A 26616-nucleotide genomic window follows, 5' to 3' on the forward strand; every position below is an offset into this window, starting at 1 on the left:
TGGGTGGGCATGGCCAGCTCAACATCACTTACTTCAGGGGTTCCTAGGTAGGACTGGGGCAGTTCTGAGGGTCCCTCCCACCCTCCCTCCCTTTCTCCCTCTGTTCCTTCCTTCTTCCCTCCCACTCTCCATTCCTTCCTTCCTGTTCCTTCGTCCCTCCCTCCCTTTTTATTTATAATGTTTATTTATTTATAATGAGACTTGTATGCCACCCTATCTCCCGAAGGACTCAGGGCAGCTAACAACAATAAAATACAAATATATACAAATATTAAAAAAGAATTAAATTGTGTCAATGTCTCACTAAAACCAATAAAAACATTTAAAATCATAATTAAAAATCCCATTATCATCAGTCCAGGTCGGCCTGTTGGAAAAGATATGTCTTAAGGTCACGGCGAAAGGACCGAAGGTCTGGGGCTATCCGGAGCTCCCGGGGGAGTTGATTCCACCAACCAGGTGCCCCAACAGAGAAGGCCCTCCCCCTGGGGGTCGCCAGCCGACATTGTCTGGCCAATGGCACCCTGAGGAGGCCTCTCTGTGTGAGCGCACAGGGCGATGGGAAAATGTTCCTGGCAGCAGACGGTCCTGCAAATATCCCGGGCCTAAGCCATGTAGGCCTTTATAGGTAAGAACCAGCACCTTGAATCTCACCTGGAGGGCAACCGGTAGCCAATGCAGCTCACGCAGGAGGGGTGTAATATGGGAGTATCGGGATGCTCCCATCACAACCCGTGCAGCCGCATTCTGCACCAGCTGAAGCCTCCAGGTGGTCTTCAAGGGCAGCCCCATGTAGAGAGCATTGCAGTAATCTACCTGGGAGGTGACGAGCACATGAGTGACTGTACGTAAAGCATCTTGGTCCAGATAGGGTTGCAACTGGCGCACCAGGCGAATCTGTGCAAATGCCCCCTGGCCACGACTCCAACATGATATTCTAAACTGAGTCGTGCATCCAGGAGGATGCCTAAGTTGCACGCCCTATCAATGGGAGGTAACACCTCTCCCCCCATAACCAAAGATGGAAGATCTTGGACTACATGAGATGCCGATACGTAAAGCCACTTGGTCTTGGCCGGATTGAGCTGGAGCCTGTTCTTCCCCATCCAGATTCATACCACTTCCAGGCACCGGGACATCACGTCGAGGGCATCACTGGGTTGGTTCGGGTTGGAGATGAAAAGCTGGGTATCATCCGCATATTGATGATACCTCACCCCGAAACCACGGATGATCTCACCCAGTGGCTTCATATAGATGTTGAACAGGAGGGGAGAGAGGATCGACCCCTGAGGCACCCCACAATCAAGGGGCCTCGGGGTTGACCTCTGTCCTCCTGCCAACACCGTCTGCGAACGGCCCGAGAGGTAGGAGGAGAACCACCATAAAACAGTGCCTCCCACTCCCAACCCCCGGAGACGTCGCAGCAGGATACCATGGTCGATCAAAAGCTGCTGAGAGATCTAATAGGACTAGGACAGAGGAATAACCCCTATCCTGAGCTTGCCAGAGATCATCCACCAACATGACCAATGCCGTCTCCGTGCTGTACCCAGGCCTGAAACCCGATTGGTACAGATCCAGATACTCAGTTTCCTCCAGGACCAATGGGAGTTGCTGTGCCACCACACTCTCAACAACCTTCGCAAGAAAGCGAAGGTTGGAGACAGGATGAAAGTTATTCAAAATGGCCGGGTCCAGGGCAGGTTTCTTGAGGAGGGGCCTTACTACCGCCTCTTTCAAGGTGGCAGGGAAGCACCCCTCACTCAAGGAAGCATTAATAACTGCCAGGAGCCAGCCTCGTGTAACCTCCTGAGCCGCATAAACCAGCCAGGAGGGACATGGGTCCAACAAACACGTGGCGGCACTCAATCTACCCATGATCCTGTCCACTTCATCTGGAGTCACAGGGTCAAACTCCTCCCAAATAATATCGGCCAGACCAGTTGTTTCCCACTCATCAGATGCTGCCCAGTCAGAGTCCAGACAGTTCTGAATCTGAACGACTTTGTCCAGCAGATGCTGACTAAACTCCTTGGCCCATCCCTACAAGGGATCTTCCCCTGTCCCCTGATTTAAAAGGGAACAGGTCACCTTAAACAGGGTGGCCAGGCGATTATCTGCGGACCCAATGAGGGTGGCGAAGTAAGCACGCTTCGCCACCTCCATTGCCACAAGGTAAGATCTAGTAAAAGATCTTAACTGTGTTCGGTCAGATTCGGACCGACTGGATCTCCAAATGCTCTCTAGGCCCCTCCTCCAGCGCTTCATCTCCCGTAGGTCCACGGAAAACCAAGGGGCCAATGGGGACCTGTGCCGGGTAAGAGGCCGCAAAGGCACAACGCGGTCAAGAGCCTCAGAAGCAGCCCGTTGCCAGGCGTCAACCAAGGTATCGACCAGGCTGTGGGAAAGGGAGGCAGGAATCAGTCCAAGCGCCGTCTGAAACCCTTCTGGGTCCATCAGGCGTCTGGGGCGGAACCACCTGGTTGGTTCCGCCTCCCAGCAGCGGGAGGTGGCATGATGGAGGCCCAGCCGCAGGAGATAATGATCTGTCCATGAGAGGGGTTGAATAGATGGAGAAACCCCACCCAGACCATTAAGCCACTGCCTGGAGATATAAATAAGGTCGGGCGTGTTTCCCCCCTCGTGGGTCGGACCCTGAATAATCTGGGTCAGGTCCATGGCCATCATGGAAGCCATGAACTCTCGGGCCACTCCCGACGTCTCCCCCAAGGAAGGCAAGTTGAAATCCCCCAGAACCATAACTCTGGGAAACTCAACCGCCAACCCTGAGAGAGCATCGAGCAGCCCGGCAGGGCCGTTGCCACGCAGCTGGGAGAAAGGTATGTGAGCAACAGGCCCAACTGACCTCCAGGGCCCCACCTCAGGAGGAGGGACTCACATCCGCCTATCTGCGGGGCTGTGGCCTCCCGCGGACAAAGGGCCTCCTTGATGACAACTGCCACCCCTCCGCCCCCACCCTGAGCCTGAGGCTGATGCAGCACATGGAAACCTGGTGGGCATAATTCAATCAAAGGGACTCCTCCCTCCAGGCCCAACTAAGTTTCCGTAATGCATGCCAGGTCTGCATCTTCCTCCTCGATCAAATTCCGGATGAGGGGAGCTTTATTCACCACAGACCTGGCATTCAAATAGACCAGCCTGAGCTCAGGTACCTGTCCTCCCCCACCCCCAGAAAAGCAGGATGAAGCCAGAGGGTCGGAGCGCACCACCGCTCAAAGATAGCGGGGGCGCGATCCCAGATTTCGATATGGCCCTCTGTTCATCCATCTGCCGCCATTCCCAATCACCGTGGGGATCACTGTCCCCACCCCATCCCCTCGGGCCCCAAGACCTCCCACCCCGGCCCCCCCATCGCCGCGACCGTCTACCAACCTGGACTGGGAAAGGTCCGGTAAAATTCCCCCATCTTTCTGCCGGGCCTTATGTCCCTCCCCCCTCCCTAACCCATTAAAAAGTTTAAAAAGAAAATCCCTAAGCCTCCTTTTTGTGCCATGCCACCTCTCGGGGTCCCAGTACCCGTCATTAAGGAACCGGCGGCATAGATTAGAAGGCCACACCTGGGAGAGGGGGGAATCTCTCAGGGCAAGCAGTTTGCCCATGGAATAAGCCCTCCCTTCCTTCGCCTTCTCATCTCTTTCCTTCCCCCACACTCAGGAAGGGGTGATGGGAGAGGGAGGGATTGCCAGCACTAATATGTTGCTGCTGGCCATTCCTATACTATGTGGGTGGGTGGAGAATCTCTGTACAAAAAACACTCTAGAGAGCATAAATGGATAGAGATAGAGCAATTACTCTATTCTTTATTTTCCTCCTTATCAGATTTTTTTTCTAGTAAAGAAAAGCTGAAGCAGTTAGAAAATCATGGAAGGAAGCACAGTATTGTATAAAGGCTTCTTTAAAGCTTATCATAACTGCACAATATTATGTCCAAGAGGAAAACATGGATGTCCATGGGGTCAGAGGGCGTCAAGATCAAGGTCGCGCTGACTTATTCCTGGTTAGTAATTGCATTACAGTAGTTTTTTTTCTTTGCTATATTAAACATTCTGTAGGATCTAGAAAAAGAGAAAGGTGACAGCTGGCCTTGCAAACTGGAGATATTTGATTTAATCTGAAAAGGACTGCTGTAGAACTTCCTAAGGACACAATGAGTTCATCTGAAGAAACTGAAAATATTAAAATGTTATTTCATCACCACCATGCATTTATAGTTTCAAAGGTAAGGTACATAATACATATAAATAATGTATTAAGCATTAAAAGTATTAAAGAAACATTCTGTTCTTCGTCTGTATAAATTTCAATGGATATAAAATATCAATTTTACAAACTTTATTCAGAATTATATGCAGTTAATCCTCATTTTATTACTGTAACTGAGCCCTGAATTATGGTCGCAAGTCATTACGCTGTTAAGTAAATTTCTGGATTTTTTATGGCAGTTAAGCAAATAGCATAGTTCTTAGGTCAACACTGCCATTGTTAACCGAACATTAATTCATTAAGCAAATCCATTCATTTGAATGGGCCGTTTTACCGCAAATTGGCAAAAAGCACCGTGAAGCACAATCATGTGACTTCATAATGCTGCAGGAGGTAGAAAAGTCTGACCCCACCCTCAACATGTATTCACACGACCACAGGGAGACAGTGCAACCATTTATGATGCGTGACATTCCTTTACAGGCTGCAAACCACCCATTCTGTAGCAAGTGAAAGTTCAAATTTTAAAATAAAATTAATCTACTAACTTTAAATGATACAGGAAAACGCTCCTGTATCTAAGGTACAAATTAAACAAATATTTTTTTAAACTGAAAGTGGTAAAAGATGGATTCCCTTTTGAGTGGCATAAAAAAAGTGTATGGATCTTTTGTTGCCAAAACTTTGTCAATTGTATGAAGATATTTTTGGTTAGGGAAGTTTATCACTAACATTTAATCAGGTTTATATTACATTTACAGCATGCCAAAAGCATGTAAAGATCACACTCAGTGTGCTAATTATTGTACAAACTCATTGGTAATGTTGATGCAAATATTTTAACAGCAGTGTTGGCACAGCAAGTGACATTGTTTCTTACAAAGAATAGTCAAGCAGGGTTTATAAAAACTAGGCTTCTGCTATTAGGCAACATTGAAAGATCTGCAGATTAGTTCATAATTTAGTCTAACACAAATTGGCTTTATTTGTTTATTTCTAAACTACACACTACTAGCTCAGTGTTTGTGCAATAAATAGATTCCTTTAGCAAAATAGCATGATACTCTATTAACTGCTCCAAATTGAAATTGGATGTGTGAAGAAAATCCATGAAAATTTGGTTAACCATCCATTTAAGGAATATTAATTCTGTATTTGTACCAAATGATTATATAGTTCAATGTGCATATACCAAAAGATATAACTCAATTGGTAACTTTTAATATAACTAAAATTAGAGAGAGGTTTCTTTAGATAATGATAAATGGGAATGTATTAAACCTTACTATTTGGGGAAAGGTGACACTAAAAAAAAGAACATTAGTCTCAGATTAATTTGTATTCTAAGGGAATTCCAGTTTGCAGATCTGAAATATCTTCAGAAAATAAATCTTTATTTAGAAAGGTTCTGTGAGATTCTTTGATTCTGAGAATTACTTTACAGAAAACACAATTTTCAATTAATGAGGAAGGATTCTGTTTTCTGACTCTGAAGCTATATCACCATACTTGACTATTGTATGAAATATTGGAAGTCAAAAAATGGTGTTAATTTTCTGATTTAAGCAACTTTAGAATATACATATATAGCACCTTCAGTTGGATAGACAGTTTTAGGATCCAAATATATTAAAACTCCAGTATCTCTGGAAATAATTATTTTGGTTTGAAAATTATGGAATGTAATGTCCATAAAAAGATTTGAACCTTTTCCCTTGCCAATTTTAGAAATTATTAGAAAATCCAGCTATAAAAAATTGGGAGAAAACTGTCAGAAATAGTGCTTTGTTGGAGATGTAATAAAGATAATGCTTCTTTATAAAACATGTTTCTACAGTCCTACACTTACCAGGTTTTGGAAGAAGGTAATGAATTATATAAATATGATTGTATAACAAAACCTAAAATTTTCAGAGATATTTTGACTGACATACCTAGTACATGGAATTTGTCAAAAGGAACCAGGAACCGTGGTGGAGCAGGGGTTAGAATGCAAGCTAACTCTGCCCACAGCTTAACAGGCTGGAGGTTGACTCAGCCTTCCATACTTCTGAGGTTGATAAAATGAGGACCCAGCTTCTGGGGGCAATATGTTGACTCTGTAAAACACTTAGAGGGGGCTATTGCTATTGCTACTGTAAATGGATTCTCTGTACCCCTATTAAGCCATAAGACTAATATGCACCATTGGAAAGATAAATGTATGGCCCTATTTATTCGATGAATTGAAGACCTGACAGTACTTACCACTTATGAGAATGTAGACTTTGGCTTTGTATGGGCAAGTATAATGAAATATGGGATTCATTTATATAAAATATGGTAGGTTAAAAATGTTAGTCATATAAATGCATTTAAAAATCAATGCATAATTAAATAATATTTGCATTAGATAAGTATATATAGAATTATAACTGTTTATGGTTATAATGAAATATGCTATTTTTGGTTGTATTTATTTCACAAAGAGTATTCTTTTCCCCTCTTTTTTGGAAAAGTATATATCTCCATCATTATTATCTTTGTCTTTTGCTCCTTTTCTTTCTCTCTTTTTTGTTTATCCATTAAAAATCAGTAAATAAAAATAAAAAACATGCTCCCACAATCTTTGACCACTGAACAGCAAATATGATTCTTTGTGTGATCTGGAACTCTAAAAAGTAGGATCTGCAATCCTTCTCTTTTTTTGTGCCTCCTCTGACTTCTTTATTTCTTTGCAGATCATATTTACTGCCAGTCACTTGGGTGTCTTCGATTTGCTGAGAGAGTCAGGGGAACTGATCTCCCCTGCAACTGTGGCTGAGCGCTTGAAGACCAGTCTTACCGGGATGCAGAGGCTGCTGGGGGCCTGTGTGGAGTTAAAGGTCCTGAAAGTGGAATGGAAGGATGGCAAAGGTGATCCTAATTATCAGGAGGAAGCAGTTAGGGTTGTTTTAAAATGACCACATAGCGTTATTTTCCATGAGGAGTATCTGGCCATTCTTTTCTCATTCTTCTTTTAATTTATTTACTATAAAATCGTTATATATAAAATGATCGGTGAGATGTGAAATGTGAAATGCACAATAGGAATGCAGATCAAAATAAGAAAGAAAATGGTAAGAGAACACCGATCCACTCTAGACAACTTCAAATCACCAGGACCAGATGGGTTGCATCCCAAGGTTCTGAAAGGAATTGGCAGACGTGATCTCAGAACCACTGAACTGTATCTTTCAAAGATCCTGGGGCACTGGGGAACTATCAGATGATTCAAAAAGGGCTGATGTAGTTCCTACATTCAAAAAAGGGGGGAAAAAAGGATCCAGGAAACTACAGATCTATAAATCTGACATCAATACTTGGGAAGATTTTGGAAAACATAATCAAGCAATAAATCTGTGAACACCTATAGGCAAACAAACAAACCAGAATTTGTCAAAAATTGATTATGCCAGGGAAAACCTATTGCATTCTTTGACAATGTCACAAAATAGTAGACAAGAGAAATGCTGTTGATATTATTTACATAAATTTCAATAAGGCATTTGACAAAGTAAACAACAACTTACTACTTGATGAGGTAGAAAAATGTGGCTTAGATAGCATCAGCACCAGATGGATTCATAATTGGCTGACCACACTCAACATGTAGTCCTTAATGGCATCTACATGGAGGGAGGTATGCAATGGGGTACACCAAGGTTCTATCTTAGGCTCAGTACTTTTCAATATCATCATCAATGATTTAGATGAGGAATAGAAGGGGAACTCATAAAATTTGCAGATGACACCAAGCTGGCAGGAATAGCCAACACTCCAGAAGATAGGCACAGAATGATCTCAACAGACTTGAACATTGGGCCCTATCTAACAAAATGAAATTCAATCATGAGAAAAAAAGGTTCCACATTTAGGCAAGAAAAACCAAATGTACAGATACAGAGTAGGTGGCATCTGGCTTAATAGTAGTAACTGCAAGAGGGATCCTGGAGTCCTAGTGAAAAATCACTTAAATATGAGCCAGCAGAGTGCTGCAGCTACAAAAAAAGCCAATGCAGCCCTAAGCTCCATTAAGAGAGAGATAGAATCAAGATCACGTGAAGTGTTAATACCACTTTATAATGCCTTGGAAGAACCACACTCTGAATATTGCATCCAATTTTTTTGCTATGGTATAAAAAAGATGTTGAGACTCTAGAAAGAGTGGAGAGAAGAGCAACAAAGATGATTAGGGGACTGGAGGCTAAAACATATGAAGAAATGTTGCAGGAATTGGTCATGTCTAGTTTAATGAAAAGAAGGACTAGAGGTAACATGATAGCAATGTTCCAATATCTCAGGGGTTGCCACAAAGAAAAGAGAGTCAAGCTATTCTCCAAGGCACCTGAAGGGAGGACAAGAAGCAATGAATAGAAACTAACCAAGGAGAGAAACCACCTAGAATTAAGGAGAAATATCCTGGCAGTGAGAACAAATAATCAGTGGAATGACTTGCCTCCAGAAGTTTAGGTATTCCAACACTGGAGTTTTTTTTAAGAATCATTTGTCTGAAGAACCATTTGTCTGAAATCTTATAGGGTTTCCTGCTTGAGCAGGCAGTTGAATTAGAAGACCTCCAAGGTCCCTTCCAACTCTGTTATTTGTTTGTTGTTATTCAGTTTTGCTTATTAATTTCTCATGTTATGAATCTTATGTTCAGAGAACTCAGCCACTTCATTTCAGGAACTCTTTTTGGAATACCAAATCAAATGTTTTTTGGATTTCAGGATTTCAAACAAACTGTAATCATTTACAATGAACCTCATGCTTTGCTTTTATCACATGTATAAGGAATTCAGCAAAGGGGTTTTGAAGTAATTGTCTTTTATCTTATGCTTTCATTTTCAGATCTTTATGGAAACACAGAGTTTGCCAACCTCTTTCTGGCTAAATCAAGCCCAAAGTCTCAGTATTATTCCATGAAGTTCTATTCAGAAACTATTTATCCAGCAATGCAATACTTGCCTGAAGCTGTGAGGTAGGAAGGGAGTATCGGTAAAGTAAAAATCTTTTCTCAAAGACAATATTAAAGACCAGAACTGGTAGGCTTCCTTTCCCACAAGCAACAGAGATTTGTATTCTGTATCATTTGCATGATTATTCACTCAACTACTGTAGAAGCATCATCACTCAATACAATCTGCCTATTTTCTCAGTTGTCTCTTCTGAGATCAAAGAAGTAATGACCTTTGCATCTCAAGATCTGTTTAATTCTCTGTTGCTTACAAGACATGGAGTTTCAACAGACGCAGTGGTGATGAACCGATTCCACACACCCATTTCCTTTTGGACTTTTCCAGTTGTGTTATTTATTCATTTAATCAATATTTAATTGTTGCTCAATGTCTTTGGAAAAGATGCCTTTGCAACCCACAGACACTTAGAAAGCCAGCTTGTAAAAATTAGGTTTAAGATTTTTAATCTGATTAAAAACATTTTCCTAGCATTTTAATTTAGAAAGACACTTTGATGATTGCAAGCAAAACTCAGTTCATGAAATATCAGAATTCAGGTGTTTAATAATTAAAGTGACCAAAAATATTGTGCAAAAGGTTTGGCTAAAGGAATTTAATAACTATTTAATGATAAAAAAACAGTGAAACAAGATGGACGTAAAGAGTCAGTTTCTATCAGATTCATTCACTTCATAGGTTTCCATTATTGTTTTGAGCCTGTGATATTTTTGGAGTAACTTTTGCAAGTTATATTATTGTGCTATTTGAACAGAAGCACTATTTTGATCCTGGGGAAGTAGAAGAATATAATCGCTAATGGTACTTTTGTTGTTTTCAATTTAAAAAAAACCCATATAATCTGCTACAGGGATGGGAAACCTCCAATTCAATCAATATATGGCATTTCTTCAAAAGAATTTTATGGACCTCAGTACAGGTAAAATAGGATTTTATGACTTCCTTTTGTAAAGATTGGACAGTAAATAGCTGTTTTGGTTTTATATATCAAATCTCACTTTGCAGCTCTGCAAATATTTTCATGGAAGTTTTTTTTTTAATAAAGAAAAAGACTAGACAAGCAGTGCTACCCACCAACACTGACTTTGGCCAATCTGCCACAATCAGAGCCAAAGCCCAGTTTTGCTGTAATGATCATCACACTATTACATCCACCCTACAATAACAAATTTGGAGCCTGGGTTGCGAATCAGCCAATTTATCCCCACTGGATGGTTTGCAAGAAGAAGAAGGTATGGAGAGATTCACTGAATATTGTTTTCATAATTTGGGATGGGGAGTTTCTTGTTATCTTCTGCTTCCCAAATCCCAATTCATTATTTCCTGGGCTTTGCATAATGTTGCTTACCCTGAAAGAACAGTGGCTATGTTTGGATCTTAGTGAAGCATGAATAATATACATACTTTCCCATGTCTTTTCTGTCTTATGATGTTTTGTTCTTCCAGTCTTCAGTCTCTTTTTGCTGGAACTGAGGTATTCCCTTCAACCTGTCTCACTTATCAAGAATTAATTTTCAAAAGGGAAAACTGAAATCTACAACTAGAGCTAAGTCAACTACATCTCAATTGCTAGAATGTGCAATTCTAGCAATTCTAGCAAAGCACAGGAACAAAGATGCTTTCATTCATTATCCAGAGATTTTCCCAAATCCTTATCATGCATCTCCTGTTGCTCAAATGCCAGCCTACAAGAATGTTGACTTTTGAGATTCTTCCAGGACAGATGATCCTAAGGCAAATATTGGCATTTTTAGCAATTTAGCAATTTTGGCCAGGAATTGCTCAGGGTAATTTATCTAGGTGCTAATGCCATCAAATCTTCTCTTTAAAACCAGAAAAGTAACACAAACTCCTGCAGAAACCATGGCCACATAATGAAAAAATATAATTCTAGCTTTATGATCACATGTTAATCATATAGTAGTTTATGCAGTTGTTAATCATCTGCCAAGACAAATTTCAATTCTAGATCAAAGGAAGGTGTTGAAAGCTTTTTCAGGTTCATAGGTGAGGCTTGGAGTCTGCATGGATCTTTTTGATTTTCAGCTCATTTATGATCTGGGTGGAAAGTCTCCCAGGAAACACTCAGTCCCTGAGCTACCACCCAATGTCCTAGGAATGCCACCATGGGAGGTGGTTGACTATTTCTGTACTCCTTTGTCTTATGTACTGAGTGCCAGCTTCCCTGAGTGACAAAGTGATAGCAAAGAAAATATGTGCATCATCTTCTGTTCAAGGCTCCCTGGATGCTTTGCAAGGAGTAGATATGGAGAGATGTGCTGAATATTGTTTTCAAAATCTTGGGATGTGTCTGTATTCTTTTTCTTGTTACCTTTGACTTAAAAACCTCATTTATTTATTATTTTCTGGTCTTTGCATAAAGTTGATTACCCCGAAAATGAATAGTATGCAAAGTAGCTAAGATAGGATCTTAGTGAAGCATGAATAATATACAAACATTCCCATGTCCTTTCCGTCTTATGATGTTTTTTTTCTTCTAGTCTTCACAACTTCCATATAGTTGTGTCTCTGTTAATCATCCCCCAATGCAAATTTTAATTCTAGTTCAAAGGAAAGCACTGAAAGCTTTTTCAGATTCATGAGCGAGGCTTGGAGTCTGTATGGAAAAGAAGTGGTGTCTGCCTTTGACCTTTCTGATTTTCATCTCATTTATGATCTGGGTGGTAAGTAACTGAAAGTCTTCATTATGCCAATTTGATACTATGTGATATTCTGGAGAGACTGGATTGAAAGACTTTCAGGCTCTGTCAAGACATGTAATTCCCTGATTGTAAAAGTAGACTTATAGAATCCTATCCTGTGATCTTCTTTGTTTTAGAGTTTTGAACCTTATTTTTAAATACCCAATTTTAAAATGGCTTAGCTTGTCAGAATTACTGACTGGGTTACACTAAGTATCAACAGTCCTGTGACTGTTTGGAAAGAGGTGGGGGCATTTTTGAAGATGAAAGCACTCTTTTCCTTCCTTTTCTCTCCCTTGTCTGCTATGATATTGCCGTGATGATTGAATTAAAAGAGAGCCAGCAGGTGCGTTGATCAGGAATATAATGATAGCCTCGGTAGAACATACACATAGTTAGTCCAGTTACCTCAGGGGGCCTTTAGGGTCATGGAAATTCTCCCAGGAAACACACAATGTCCCTGAGGTACCACCCAATGTCCTTGGAATGCCATCATGGGAGGTGGTGTCAGGACCCACCTCAATCCACATCTTAGGAAATAAGAACTCTTGGATGCAAGTTTAGTCCAAAAGGAAAATGTTTACTAGGATGGAATCGATTGTGGGAATACAAGATGGAATCTGAGAAAAGTTACATTTCAATCCTATATAAACCATTCCCATTCCAGCCCCTCCCCTCATCCATTTGGTCAGGCTGTCGTCAGTTGCTAGGTGTCAGGTCCTTCCATGGGAAAAGGAACTCTCCTTGGTTTTATGGTTATTGCTTTCCTTTACAGTTGTAAATGAAGATACAATCCAGACCTGTCTGTCCCCCCTCCCTTCCCCAGTAAAACATCCCCTGTTGTTTGAAAATCGCTTTAGTAACCATCCTCTCCCCCCCCCCTCGGAGAGATGGCAGAATCCCCAGAAATAGCACGTTGTTCTACCTATACAATTATGAAATGTGATATAAATGGATTCTGACAGGTGGTTGACTATTTCTGTACTCCTTTGTCTTATCCACTGAGTGCCAGCTTCTCTGTGTGACAAAGTGACATCCAAAAAAATGTATCAATATGTTCTGAGGAACCCATCTTTATTCAGCTGTATAAACATGTATAGCTTATCAAGGCAAACACTGGGACTCTGCCCGTTTTCAAGCCATACCTGAAAACCAGCAGAACAGGTGTAGTGGTTAAGGCATTCAGTCCCTTCCTTGCCTGGTATGATATTGACATGATGCGCTGAATGAAAGGTGAGCCAGCTGGTGTGATGGTTAAGGCATTCAGGCTAGAAACTGAGAGAACAGAAGTTCTAGTCCAGCTGAGTGACCTTGGGCCAGTCATTTTTTTTCAGCCCTATGAAGAAGGCAATGGCAAACCTATACTGAAGCCTTGCCAAAAAACAAAACAAAACAACAATAAAACAAAAAATCACACTATCCTGCATGGCTTATCCTGGCTGGAATGGGACAATTCACCACTACCACCTGGCCTCAGGACACCTCGTCCAAGGCAACACATCACAGGGACAACTTGCCATGAGCCTGGGCCTTCCACTCTGGATTCCAAAGTTGGCCTGGTTGAGGGAAGTGAACACACACAGAGACACAGAAACACAGACAGTCAGAGAGAAATACACACACACACACACACACACACACACACACACACACACACACACACACACCAAGCATTCTGAGCTTGGGGATTTTTATTAGCATCCATGCTGGCAAGCTGCCAATTGCACCCTGAGCTTGGAGGGAAGGACCTTTCCTTCAACATCTGCATGCACACACATACACCCCACCCCATTTCAAGCTTGGGGACTTTTATCTGCATCTGAGCTAGTAAGCTGCCAATCACACCTGGGCTTGGGGAGAAGGACCTCTTCTTCCGTGTGTTGTATGTGTGCTACACAAGCTGTCAGTCAGCGTTGTAAAATATTTTATTTATTGACTCATTAAATTGTACACCACCCAGAGCCACTTGGTGAGGGAGATGGGCAGTTAATAAGTTTAATATATAAATAAACAATCAAACACACATTAATGAATATACTTCTTTAAATCACAATATTATATATCTGTTTAGCACAGCTATATGAAAAATAAAATAATGAGGTAAGCTAAAATCATAACAAATGTTCTAGTAAATTGTTAAAAATGCAGGATATCTTCCTTACATAGTTCCTTTTTTGCATTGTGCTCTTTTTTTCAAGGAAGTAGCAGTGGCTTAGCTAAGGAATTGATTTCAGTGTACCCAAATTGTACTGTGAAACTTCTTGACCTTCCTGGAGTTGTGGAAATATCAAAAAAATATAATGCATTTTCAGATGAATCCCAGATCTCTTTCCATGAAGGTAATATGTGCTTTGAATCAATACCTCTGTCATTTCAAAGCAGTAGCTGAAAAAAAGTTAGTATCATTGTAGAAACCAGCTTTACAAACAGGAGAAGAAATTGTTTCTCCAAGTTGTTAATAGAATTAACAAATTTCTACCTTATAAAGAGATGTATTCTTATTACAGGGGATTTTTTTAAAGATCCAATTCCTGAAGCAGATCTTTACATCTTATCAAGAGTCTTGTATAATTGGAGTGATGAAAAGTGCATCCAGCTGCTCACAAAAGTATTTACAGCCTGTAAGCCAGGTAAGCATTGCTAGAAAGAGAAAAATTGCCATTTCTGAATGAGAAGACAAGCAAGCCAGCCAGATCCATCCATAGTGTTTTTATGTACTTGTATCAACCCCGATAATGTACAGATAGTGCTCAACGTATGACCTAAAAGGGGCTCAGAATTTTGGTTGTAGGTCACTGCAGTCATTAAGTGATACAGGTGGTCCTTGACTTATTTATTTAGTGACTGTTACAACAGCACTGGAAAAAGTGACTTATGACGGTTTTTCATGCTTACGGCCATTGCAGCATCCCCATGGGCACAGGATCAAAATTCAGATCCTTGGCAACTGGTTCATATTTATGATGGTTGTGGTGTCCTGGTGTGATGTGATCATGATTTGCTTCTGTGAAGCAAATTCAGTGGGGTGGGGAGAAGAAGGCAGGGAGCAGAACTGAGGCTTCCTCGGCCACAGCAGCTTTTTGTGTGCTTCCTAACCAACATTGAAGCATTACTATATTATGGAATCCAGTTCCTTCCATAGGTGTCTATGAGAGCATGGGAAGCAATCATGTGGTAAATGAGCTAAAGTGGCATATGTTATGAGTTAGGTATGATGAAGGATCCAAAGTTGGCATAACATTTTTATATCTTTTAGGTCTCTCAGGAGACTAAATTGGAGCATGAACTTAGTCTAGGGAGAAAGAGAACAATTTCCAAAACAATATTTTTAGAAGACTGGGAAAGTGATGGGATAAACGTCACAACCCTAAAAATGAAAATGAGATGCAAGGGCATTACCTCTTTTATAGGCAACGTATTACTGATTTCACAAATTACTTTTGCAACAGGTGGTGGAGTCTTAGCAATGGACCCTATTATTGATGAAAAAATATCTGGGTCACTTCCTGGACATTTGTACTGCATTATAATGTTGCTTTTGACGGAAGGAAAAGCACGGAAAGAATCAGAGCATCGAATGCTCTTCCAAACTGCTGGCTTTAACGATATTCAGTTTAAGAAAGGAAATGTCTATGATGTCATTTTGGCCAGAAAATAATATTCAACATGTTTAATTCCGACTAAATGTTAGATAATTCAAATAATAAAAATGCTTTTACTATTGTCTTTATTCTAGTGTATAGACATATCTATTTACTATACTAACCTTATCATCTGTCTATTCATTACTTTGATTTTCATCACTGGAAGAAAGCAATATTCAACAATCATAGGGAAAAATAGTGCCTTCAAGAACCAAGCCATCATACACCCATTAACATTCCTGATTACACAGGAAAATGTTAGCACAGCTTGCATAATAGCGATGACTTATTACAATATCAAGAAATGGATTCGGCAGATGCAATAAGGATGGAGAAATACCAAACGTTTTCTGTCTTAAAGCCACAATGTAGACTTTACTAGTGGCTCTCATCTATGTTCAGGAGAGCTCATCTCTTATTGAACACCAGCAATACTTTAGATGCTTTTCTCCAATTTGATTTCCCAACTTCTCAGTAAACCATGGAGACTGAGAAAAGGAGAGAGATGGCTACAATCTGATCCAAGGTAATGAGTTAGTAGACTGACAGCTTCATCTGCACAGGGTTGAGATCTAGAGCTTGGTATGATTTGTGTACTGACAACAGAATATCTAGCTGGTTTTTCCACTTAAAAGACTAAAGGGGCAAAATGTAGTTGATAAGACCAAAAGGCTTCATGTAAGAAGACAAAATATTCTCGGTAAAATGTGAGTTTGCTGCTGTGCCCTCAATGTGTCACACACAGATACATGTAGTACTCTAAATATTTGTGTCTATTAGTAGAAGGCAGAGATATCAACCTACAAACTCTTGAACTCAATTTCTTCAGCTACCCAATAGGGAGAAAAGCTTTGTAATGAAATGAAATGAAAGACCAAAGGCACAGTTTCTGTCCAGCTGCCCTTGGGACATGATTTACCATTGTTAGCAAAATAGGTATTTCTACTTCCTTAGTAGAAGAGTTTGTTATTGCGCAATTTGAGTCACTACAATTAGCCAAAGTGAATGTTTGTCTATATGCGTTATTGGGCAAGTTTAAGGAAGAAATGAATTCTCGAAGGATTTCTATCCACGCTTTTGAACTCTTATTTTTGACAAAAGATCTGCCCAGTAAACTACACTGAGGAAGAGCCCATTGCCAAAAGTGTTTTAAAAATGCACCCCAGCCTCTTCTGAAGATGTGGCATTTGCATAGTTTAGCTGTGCTTGTCAAGCCTGTGGAAACTATAAAAGCATTGCCTCCAGAGAAGGCTCCTTTTGCAATTCTTTCCTGGAATCCAGAGGACAGGTAAAAAGGGACATTGACCATCCAAGAAAATGGCAGTGTCTCACCTGGGATGGGAAGAAATGAAAAAATCCTGAGAAAGGCTACCAAAGTGTTTGGAGATGAACACGTAATAATATAATTAGGAGACTGGTTTAGGGCTCATTACAGGAAGAGCCAGGAGGGAGAAAATGCTATCTATGCTGTCTTGAAGGGAGAAAGAGTACAAATCTAACAACATGAACAAATATGCGACTCTCAGAGCTTTATGGAGGAAATCCTCCATTAGTGCAGCTAACTGCTTCTCTGGCATTCCTGATTTTATTCATTTATTTCATTTTTATCCTGACTTTATTGCATTATAAGTAGCTCAAGGTAGAGAATATATATAATGCACCTTTCTCCTCCTATGTTTTGCACAACAGCCTGCTGAGGTGAGTTGTGCTGAAGGGGAGGATATATTCCATAACTGCCTTATAGTGGACAAGTAAATGCTGATATAAATATAATTAGGTGGTATATGTGATGTAATTTAAATGGGGTTGAACAGCTGCTCTATTCTTTCTTTTCCTCTTTAATTGTTTTTTCTTTCTGGTAAGCACAAGGCTGAAGCTTACATGCTTGTAAAATATTTTCTGTGGTAATTCCACTATACTGTGTTGAGGAGGAAAATATGGATCTCCATGGAGTCAGAAGCAGTCAACATCAACTTATGTCTTTACTTTTTCAAATGGAATATCGAAAGACACTGAAGAACAGTAATTAAAGTTTTCACAATAACTTCTGCTGGCAATGGGGAAAAAGTCGTGATACATCATGACACGTCACATTATGTTGTGAGTTTGACACCTGTGATCTATGGAGTTTCAAATTCTTTAGCATCTTTAAAATGCAAATTATTGCTGTAATTTTAACCACTCTCTGCTCCCCAATATACTGTAATCTGCATTCCAATCTCTCTCTGAAGAAAGAGAGCTTTTCCTAAATTTTTATGACTATAATTCTTCTAATTTTCAGAAGTATGTGATTCATTTCCTTCTTAAAGTAATTTCATTTTGAAGAAAGTTCTTAGAATCACTGTTTCTGTGCATAGAAGTAATTCTTATTACCATATATTTATGGTAAATCTCCCTTTCATCTTTCTCTTGCTTTCTTGTATTATTTAAAAGAATTTCTTTATGGCTTTATTTATTTTTGCAACTCTATCTGATTGTGTCATCAAGCCATAAATATCTGAAGTGCTAGCCTTGCAAAGCAGAAACATTTGATTTAATATGAAAAGGAAAACTGTAGAACTTCTTAAGGACACAATAAAGTCAGCTGAAGAAACTGAAAATATTAACACATTATTTGATTACCAGCATTCATTTGTAATTTGAAAGGTAAGATGAAATACTTACAAATATATATTGAATATTCAATCTTTAAAAAAATATTCTTTCTCTGTGTAAAATTTCAGTGGATTGAGCCTTGAAATAGGGTAGTAAGTCATTATGGTTGTAAGTGAAGGCATTCTTGTGACTGGTAGTAAATTCCCAGCCTTTTTCACAGCAGCTATTATGCAAATGCCACAGTCATTAAGTCAATGAATGCTGTGATCATTAAGTGAATGTACTAATCAGTAAACAAACCAATTCAAACGAGTAGGTATTATTTTACCTGAAATTGTAAAGAGCATCACAAATACTACTCATGACCCCCATTTATTCAATGGATTGTAGACATTATAATATTTGTCATTCATGAGAAGATTGCCTATACATCTAGACTCTGCATGGAGAACTGTAATAAAATATGGGATTCATTTACACAAAATATGATAAACATTATAGCCATATAAATGTATTAGAAATATATACCTAATTGCATATTATTTGCATTAGATAAGTATGTAAAGAATTGCAACTGTTTACTGTTTTAATGAAACAAACCATGCAATTTTTTTCATCATATTTTTCTCAGATAAATTTTCTTTTCTTTTCTTTTCTTTTCTTTTCTTTTCTTTTCTTTTCTTTTCTTTTCTTTTCTTTTCTTTTCTTTTCTTTTCTTTTCTTTTCTTTTCTTTTCTTTTCTTCTTTTCTTTTCTTTTCTTTTCTTTTCTTTTCTTTTCTTTTCTTTTCTTTTCTTTTCTTTTCTTTTCTTTTCTTTTCTTCTTTTCCTTTCTTTTCCTTTCCCTTTCATATATACACACACACACATACACACCCAGTACGAATGCATGTATATGTATAGGTGTATATAGGTGTATGTATAAGTAAACATATGTGTGTGTATGTGTGTATGTATATATTATGTACATATTATGTACACGTGTGTGTATATATATATATATATGCACACACACATACACACACATACACACACACACACACACACATATATATATACACACACACACACACATACACAGAGTCACAATGCTTTTTTCTAAAAAAAAAAGGTGCCGGAACTCTCATCTTGGCAGGCACAGGAGGTGGGGGGGCAGGGGGGCCGGCGCTGCTGAGGTCACGGGTGTGAGGGGTGTTGGTGGTGGGCTGCCCCCTGGGGCCAGAGCCAGCGTGGCTGGTGCTGTGGGAGCAGCGGGGCCCGCTCTATATGGCGGGGCTGCGCAGGGCGGGCGGGGGAGGTAGGGCGGGCCAGGTGATGAAGGGTGGCCACTTAGGCATGCAGGGCAAGGCGACAGTGGCACAGGTCCAGCACCAGGTAGGCCACCAGCCTAGCTGACACGGGTGAGCACAAGGAAGGAGTGCACATGGACTCTGCAGAACCCACCTCCCACTCCTTGTCCTCTCTTACTTACCTAGTTGAGATGGTGTAGTTGGGCAGCAGGCAGGATGCAAAGTTCCTGCCCACTCGCCTTTGCTGCAGACAACTTGCCGGTGCAACATTTGCTGGCCAGGTCTTTTGGCACGCTCAGCAGCAATTCTTATTGGCTTTTGAAAGCCAATAGGCTTTTGAAAGCCAGTAGAGGGACTAGCATAGCTTGTGCAAAAGCTTTTTTTTGTGCAAGAAAGGGTGCCAGAACGCCATTCTGAGCGTTCTATGAGGAAAAAAGCCCTTCTTTTATGTTTTAATTTTATGATTTTAAAAATATTGTAAGTTGCCCCAAACCTTGCCATGTGGATTGCATACAAATATTATATAATCAGTAAATAAAGGTAGAACATATGTTAAATATGCATCAAATGATAATATGCTTCCCTACAAAGTCAATTCTTGCTCAATGACAGACCAAGGAGTTAACTCGGAAAGGCAAGAGGAAAATCTAGAAGAGGTCTGTGCAACTTGTAGAAGGAAAACGCCCACACTGAGAAATTAAAAATCTTTGTGGTCTGCAAAGGAATGCTGGTGGGCTAATCAATGATTTGGTGACTAGAGGAGCATCTAGAGTGTTGGAGTTCGTGCTCATGGTAAGCCATGGAGGCACTAGGCAACATGAATTTCAGGGCAGTGGTGGTGATTTTTTAAAAAAGTTTGTGCTCTGTCCAAGGTTGCTTGGTAGGCTGCATGTACAGGTCTGGTCTAGAATTTATTTTGGAGCATTCAACTATCTAGAGTAGAATTGCCAAATGCAGTAAACTGGTTTTAGGTATATGTGTGAACTAATTATTTCAACACCAATACATTTTAACAACATATTCTATTTGTAAATGAATGCAAATGCAAATTATACATTTTTTGTGCAAAAATAAAATAAAATAACAGATTTAAGAGCTGTTATCATTAGTTATCCTTAGATAAAAAATAATTCCATCATCCAAAACTTTGTTATACTGTATTTAATGAACAGATGCTTTGGGATTAAATAAAAAGACTGACTACATTTGATTGTATCACCATGGCATTAAAACAAAATTCGAAAAGTGTATGAAAAATAAAGGTTCCCTAAACGTCTGCTGGTTATATCTATACATTTTCCTATTGCCTTCTTTTTAGCCTTTTTTTCAACTTCCCAGCTTAAAAAAGGCAAGGCACCGGGAGCTGAAAGTTACAGAGAATGTTTAAGCAGGTTGCTAAGCAACCTGTTCACACTCGGCCCTTCCCGCTTTTTAATTAGCCTGTACAGATCACATTTCCTTTGATTTGAGCCATCTGAAGGTCAATTGCTGTGATGCATTCTGGTGCTCTGCAACCTGGCTGCCTGAGGAGAATTTGGCTCTCCGGAATGGTTTCCTTCAGCTTTTTTTTTTGGTGCAAAAAAAGGTGCTGGAATGCCGTTCTGAACGTTCTATGGGAAAAAAGGCCCTGGATATATCACATATAATTGAAGATTGTAATTAGTTGTGTGTGCACGTTCAGCAAGTGTGATGTATTTGTGCTGGCATTTCTAGGCCTCTTTCCAACCACATCCAGAAAAATTTGTAACAAACATTGGAATTCTTAAGGCCATGTTTGGTATTTCCCAGCAATCTGTTACTGGAAGGAAAAAGCAATCCCTGCTGCGTTACTGATCCCAGAGAAGCGTTTGCATGTATGCAGGTATCCTTAGGGTGCCATAGTTATGGATGAGAAATATTGGTTGCAAAGTTGGCATTTCTGGATGTAATACAGATATTTTGGACTTATTTTTTCTTTCTTTGCATGTTTGATATTTTTAAAAAGGCATATGCTACTGACTATGCTTATGCACATATGTAATATCTTTTGCTAGGATACATGACCACTGCTTTCCCAGAATTTGAAAAATGAAAGATTGTGACTAAACAAAATTTTAATGTACAGATAATACCACCAAAAATATTTTAGCCTTTTTAATAAATGTTGTTATTTGATGTTAAGCTCAACATGGAAAACATCATATATTGTTATGTATATACTAGGTTAATTATTTAAAGACTGAAGTGCAACATAAATAGATTCTAAATAATCTATTTTTCAAAACATAAATAGTAAAAGTAAAGTCCAAATTAAGAATATTTCATTCTTAAGAATTGTTTAATTTAAAGTGGTTTAGTTATAATAGATGGTTAGATTCAAAACAGTTTTCAAGAGTATGTACAAAAGATACTATTTTTTTTCTAGCATCAGCTAAATTAGACATATTACATTGAGAAAAATGTTTCTCATTTCTTTCCTGTTACCTTTATTGATTTTATTGCAGAGATGTTAACATAGGAAATAGATTTTTTTTTATTGAAAAGTTTTAACATACAATTTTTCCCTTAGAAAATCCCCCCTCCCCCACCCTTCTCCCTCCCCCCTTCCTCTCCCCCCTCCCCCCCGACTTCCCAGAGCTAAATACAAGGTATATATATAAAAAAACAATCATAAACAACCATATACTAACAACCATAAACTCTAGAATCTATCACTCTCTAGCTTATATAGGATAAAACAAACCTTAGTAATATTAAATATATATATATAAAAAAACTAATATAGAAAAAGAAACAAAGAAAGAAGACTTATTCAAATATAAAACTTCTTAACCCTATACTTATTCTGGATAAACTCAAGCCATTCTCTCCCTTCCATAATATAGCGTTCCTGCAAGTAATCTTGCAAATAGGCCGAAATCTTCGCCATTTCAACCAAGTCGGAAACCTCTAAAGCCCACTCTTCTATGGTCGGCAGTTCCTCTTTCCAGTACTAACCTATCAAAAGTCTTGCTGCCGTAATTAAATTCAACATCAACTTAGTATGTTCCACCAGACTTTTATCCAAAAAGCCTTAACCTTTTTACAAGTCCACCATATATGAAAATATATTACGTCTTCATCACCGCACCTCCAACATTTAGGCTAATAATTCAGATACATACTTAGCTTTTTAAAATCTAAATACCATCTATAAAACATTTTGTAAAAATTCTCTCTTAGATTTCAAACTTGTTTAAATTTTACATTCCTCACCCAAATCTTTTCCCACCTCCCACTACTTGGCTGTAAGTACGTTGTGAAAGTTCCATAGACTTCTGCTGTTCTTGTTCTTTTATCTTTTTTGATCGTTTTAAAGCAGCACGCGTCACCCTCTGTTCTCTGGGATCATCCAAAGATGTTATAACTTGATCTCCTCCAGCACCATTCTCCTCTGTCTGTCCATCTTCAGCCTCTTGATGTTCTCCTTCTCCAGATCCCTTTGCAGCTTCCAGAAATGTTAATGGGGTTGCTTTTAAAACATTATTGTAAAAATCACGCGCTTGCATCACAGTAACCAGACGGTACCTTTTACCTTCATGCATCACCATCAACCCAGCTGGGATCTCCCATCTGAACCTTATATCTCGTTGCTTGAGCTCTTGCACAAGAAATGTAAAATCCTTCCTTCTCCTTAAAATCTTTGGAGGAATTTCTTTTAGAACCAGAACTTCTTGATCAGCAATCACGACTTTAGTATCATAGGCAGCTTGTATAACTTCATCTCTAATTTCCCTTTTTGCAAAATAAACCACCACATCTCTAGGCAACTTTCTCTGTCTAGCAATCCATGAGTTCACACGAAACACTTTATCCATGCCTCCTTTTATTTCGGATGCTGGCTGATTCAATACCACTTCAAGAGCCTCAGAAACCAGCTGCTTTAGATCTTCCTTAATATTCTCCTTTAAACCTCTGATTCTAATGGCAAACTGCATCTGGAAATATTGAGCAAGACTCAATTCTCTATCCATTTTATCTCTTAAATCTTCATTCTCCAGTACTTTTGCTTCTAATATGGCATTCTTTTGAGTCAAATCTTCCACTTTTTCATCCAAATCTTCCACACATTCAGCCACTTTATACACTGAAGACAAAATGTCTACCTTCATCACCCTGAACTTCTGTTCCATCCTCTCCTCCATTCTCTCCTCCAACTTCTTCAATTTCTCCTCCATCTGTGCAAATTTATCACCAATTGATTGATTAATTGATTCCTAAAGTACCTGGGCATGTTTATCCAAAGCATCTCGTAAATCCTTCGGTGTCAATACATCAGGAGGGTGCAATGCCTGTAATGATGATTGTTGCACCGGAGAAGATCCACCACTCTGAAGAGTTTTAGGGGGAGGTTTAGCCACCATCTTTAACTTTCAATTGTGACGCACTTTCACTTAAAGTTTAAAAAGTCCATCAAGCTCGAGAGTAAAATAAAATAATCCTCTTCACCTTTTCCTCTTGTACCGCTCTGCCTGCTCCTTTTAATCCATAGTCCTTTCTTCAGGCAGGGGTGGTCGCAGACGCCTGGCTCTGCTCCAAGAAGTCCAAGTTCAATCCTTCAGCCGCCCAAGCTCCAAGCTCAGGCGGCCCCGGAGAACTCGACCCCTACCTGGGGCCTCACCCCCTCCTCTTCTCCCGAGGAGGGGGCTTCAAATTCGCCCGAACAGCTGATCGGCGCTGTTTCGGGCGAAAAAACACTCAGCTGAGCCGCGGGCAGCCCGGGAAGGCTGTCTCCGGCGCCGCGCAGCCACCGGAAGTCGATTATTTTGTTATCTAATTTTACCTTCCAAAAGACAGAAGCAGATGAAAAATGTGAGTTTCTTTCCTGCTGGCTTTTTTGAATTAGCTGTTTTAGATTCTAAAAGTTTAGTTCCTAAAGACGTAACCCTGTAAATAATTTTAATGTCCTCCTCTAGTGCAGGCTCTTTTATGACTCAAGGACTTCAACTCCCAGAATTCCTGAGCCAGCATGGCTCAGCTTGGAAACCTCTCCCTTTCCCCTCAGCATGGCTGGCTCAGGATTTCTGGGAGTTGAAGTCTACGAGTCATAAAAAGGGCCAAGGTTGCCTAGCCCTGAAATAGGCCTTCAGAGGGAGCCGTTCTCAGCGTTCTATGAGAAAAAAGCCCTGTGTGTGTGTGTATGTGTGTGTATACACACACACACACACACACACATATATGACTCTGCCATTAAACATAGAAATTCTACAGGACCAATAATCAGTTCCAAATAACCACATATATCACTAGAAACTGAGCACAAAAGTTTATAATTACTTGAAGAATATAAGAGTATAAGAAACGTGCTTGGATGATGAGTCCTAGAAATCTGGAAGGAAGAATCCAAGTTGGGAAAAGCTGGATAGCAATTGGACTTGGTGGAGGAAGACCTGCCATTTGTATGGGTGGTTCTTCAGGTCTTCTGGTTATCAGTGAGAAGCTACGTTTTGTAAAAAGAAATTGTACAGGTAGTCCTCTACTTACAACTATTATTGAGCCCAAAAGCTCTGTTGCTAAGCAAGACAGCTATTAAATGAATTTTGCCCCATTTTATGCCCTTTCTTGCCACAGCTGTTAAGTGAATCACTGCAGTTGTGAAGTTAGAAACACTGTTGTTAAGTGAATCTGGTTTCCCCATTGACTTTGCTTGTCAGAAGGTCGCAAAAGGTGATCACATGACCCTGGGACACTGGAACTGTGATGAATATGATGAGTGTCTGAATTTTGATCACGTGACCCTCGGATGCTGCAATGGTTGTAAGCGTGAAAACTGGTAAGTCGTTTTTATTTTCAGTGCCGTTGTAACTTTGAAGGGTCACTATATGAACTGTTGTAAGTCAAGAACTAATTGTAGTAAGTTTCTTCTACAGTGAGCTACTCATCAGATTTATTGTCCCAAAGGCCATTAGTCCTTCATGTCTGTTTTGCATCCAGTGGGCAAATGGGAAAATCATGTGGTATCTCTCAAAGAAGTGGATGTGGTTTTGTGACCTGATTACCAGTTTCCGCATTAAGTATCATTCTTTTGTTTTTTATGCATGACTCAATTTTCGCGACACATATTAATTGCCTGTCATCCATGCACACCCTGGGTATCTGAGGCAACAATGGTGCAGCTTTCTAGTTCACAGATGCACACATCCCTTCTCCAAATTCCAAACTGAAATTACTTTGCTCCGGATTAAAAACAAAATGCATCTAGTTAGCGAGAGCATTAACTCCTTTTGGTAATATATTCATGCAGATTCAAAAGAAGTAATAGTAGTAGTGAAGGCTTATTTAAAAAATAGAAACTCTGCTTTATTAAGCTTGAAGCAATGTGGGGAAGGGGTTCTGTAGCATAAAAACTCTGAGCTGGAAAGAAGGCAGGTGGCATATGGCATTTTCCAATCTTTGCCAGCTCAAGATCAGGACTGCAGCGAGGCTCAAGGTGCCCTCTGCCAGGGGCACAAAAGCACACTTTGTCTTCAGAAAGAAAGTGACTCTTACAGTCCTTTGGGGAAATTGAAAAGGGGGCATGGAAGGGTGAACCCTGAGCTTGACTCAGGAACTCAAATAATTGAAGAGCAAACAAGATTGAGAGGTAGATAAATGTATCCACTGACCAGGCCATTCTTTCCTTTCTTGCATTGACTTAATTTATCCCCTGCCCACCAAACTTCATTTACTCTGAAAGAGAGTAACCTATAGATGGGGGCATATGGAACAGGAGGGAGGTTTAATTCCATGCCAGCCAGCTCATCCGGAAGGTTGCTAGAGGCTGTGAATTACCTGCATGATCTGGGAATTGTTCATCGGGATCTCAAAGTGAGTATTGTTGGGATGCTTTGGATGTTCAACAGGTCCCAACTTTATGACAGAGTGAGGATCGCAACCACCACCACCCCAGAGTATGAACCCTGCTTTGCTGATAGACATTACAGTATATTTAGCCTGGTTATTGAGTTAAACTATTTTTCTGGATTTAACCAGTGTAAAGTAATAATCTATATGTCGAGGAATTTGACTTGGGAAATGGTATTGAAATACGCATCCTCAGATAGCAGAAAGCATTTCTGTCTCTCCCACACCCCTCCAACTGGGATAAGAATACTTGATAAAAGCAAATGTTGGCATTATTTTACTCCAGTGGCCAATCATATGCCGAGG

The 26616-nt window shown here is 39.9% G+C and overlaps 1 protein-coding gene across 1 annotated transcript; it reads left to right on the forward strand.

Moving 5' to 3' along the window:
- Positions 1-2303: 2303 nt before the first annotated feature.
- On the forward strand, positions 2304-15598 carry LOC308667251 (acetylserotonin O-methyltransferase-like; the record flags this gene model as incomplete). The annotated part of the gene is made up of 9 exons (XM_081326391.1): positions 2304-2320; positions 4144-4243; positions 6948-7122; positions 9097-9226; positions 10072-10140; positions 11787-11909; positions 14126-14262; positions 14431-14553; positions 15373-15598. The coding sequence occupies 9 exons, from the start codon at positions 2304-2306 to the stop codon at positions 15579-15581; spliced, it is 1083 nt and encodes a 360-aa protein (XP_081182517.1). The 3' UTR covers positions 15582-15598.
- Between the last annotated feature and the right edge of the window lie 11018 nt (positions 15599-26616).

Source organism: Vipera berus (assembly GCF_964194415.1).
Source record: "Vipera berus genome assembly, chromosome: 4".
NCBI classification, from domain to species: Eukaryota; Metazoa; Chordata; class Lepidosauria; order Squamata; family Viperidae; genus Vipera; species Vipera berus.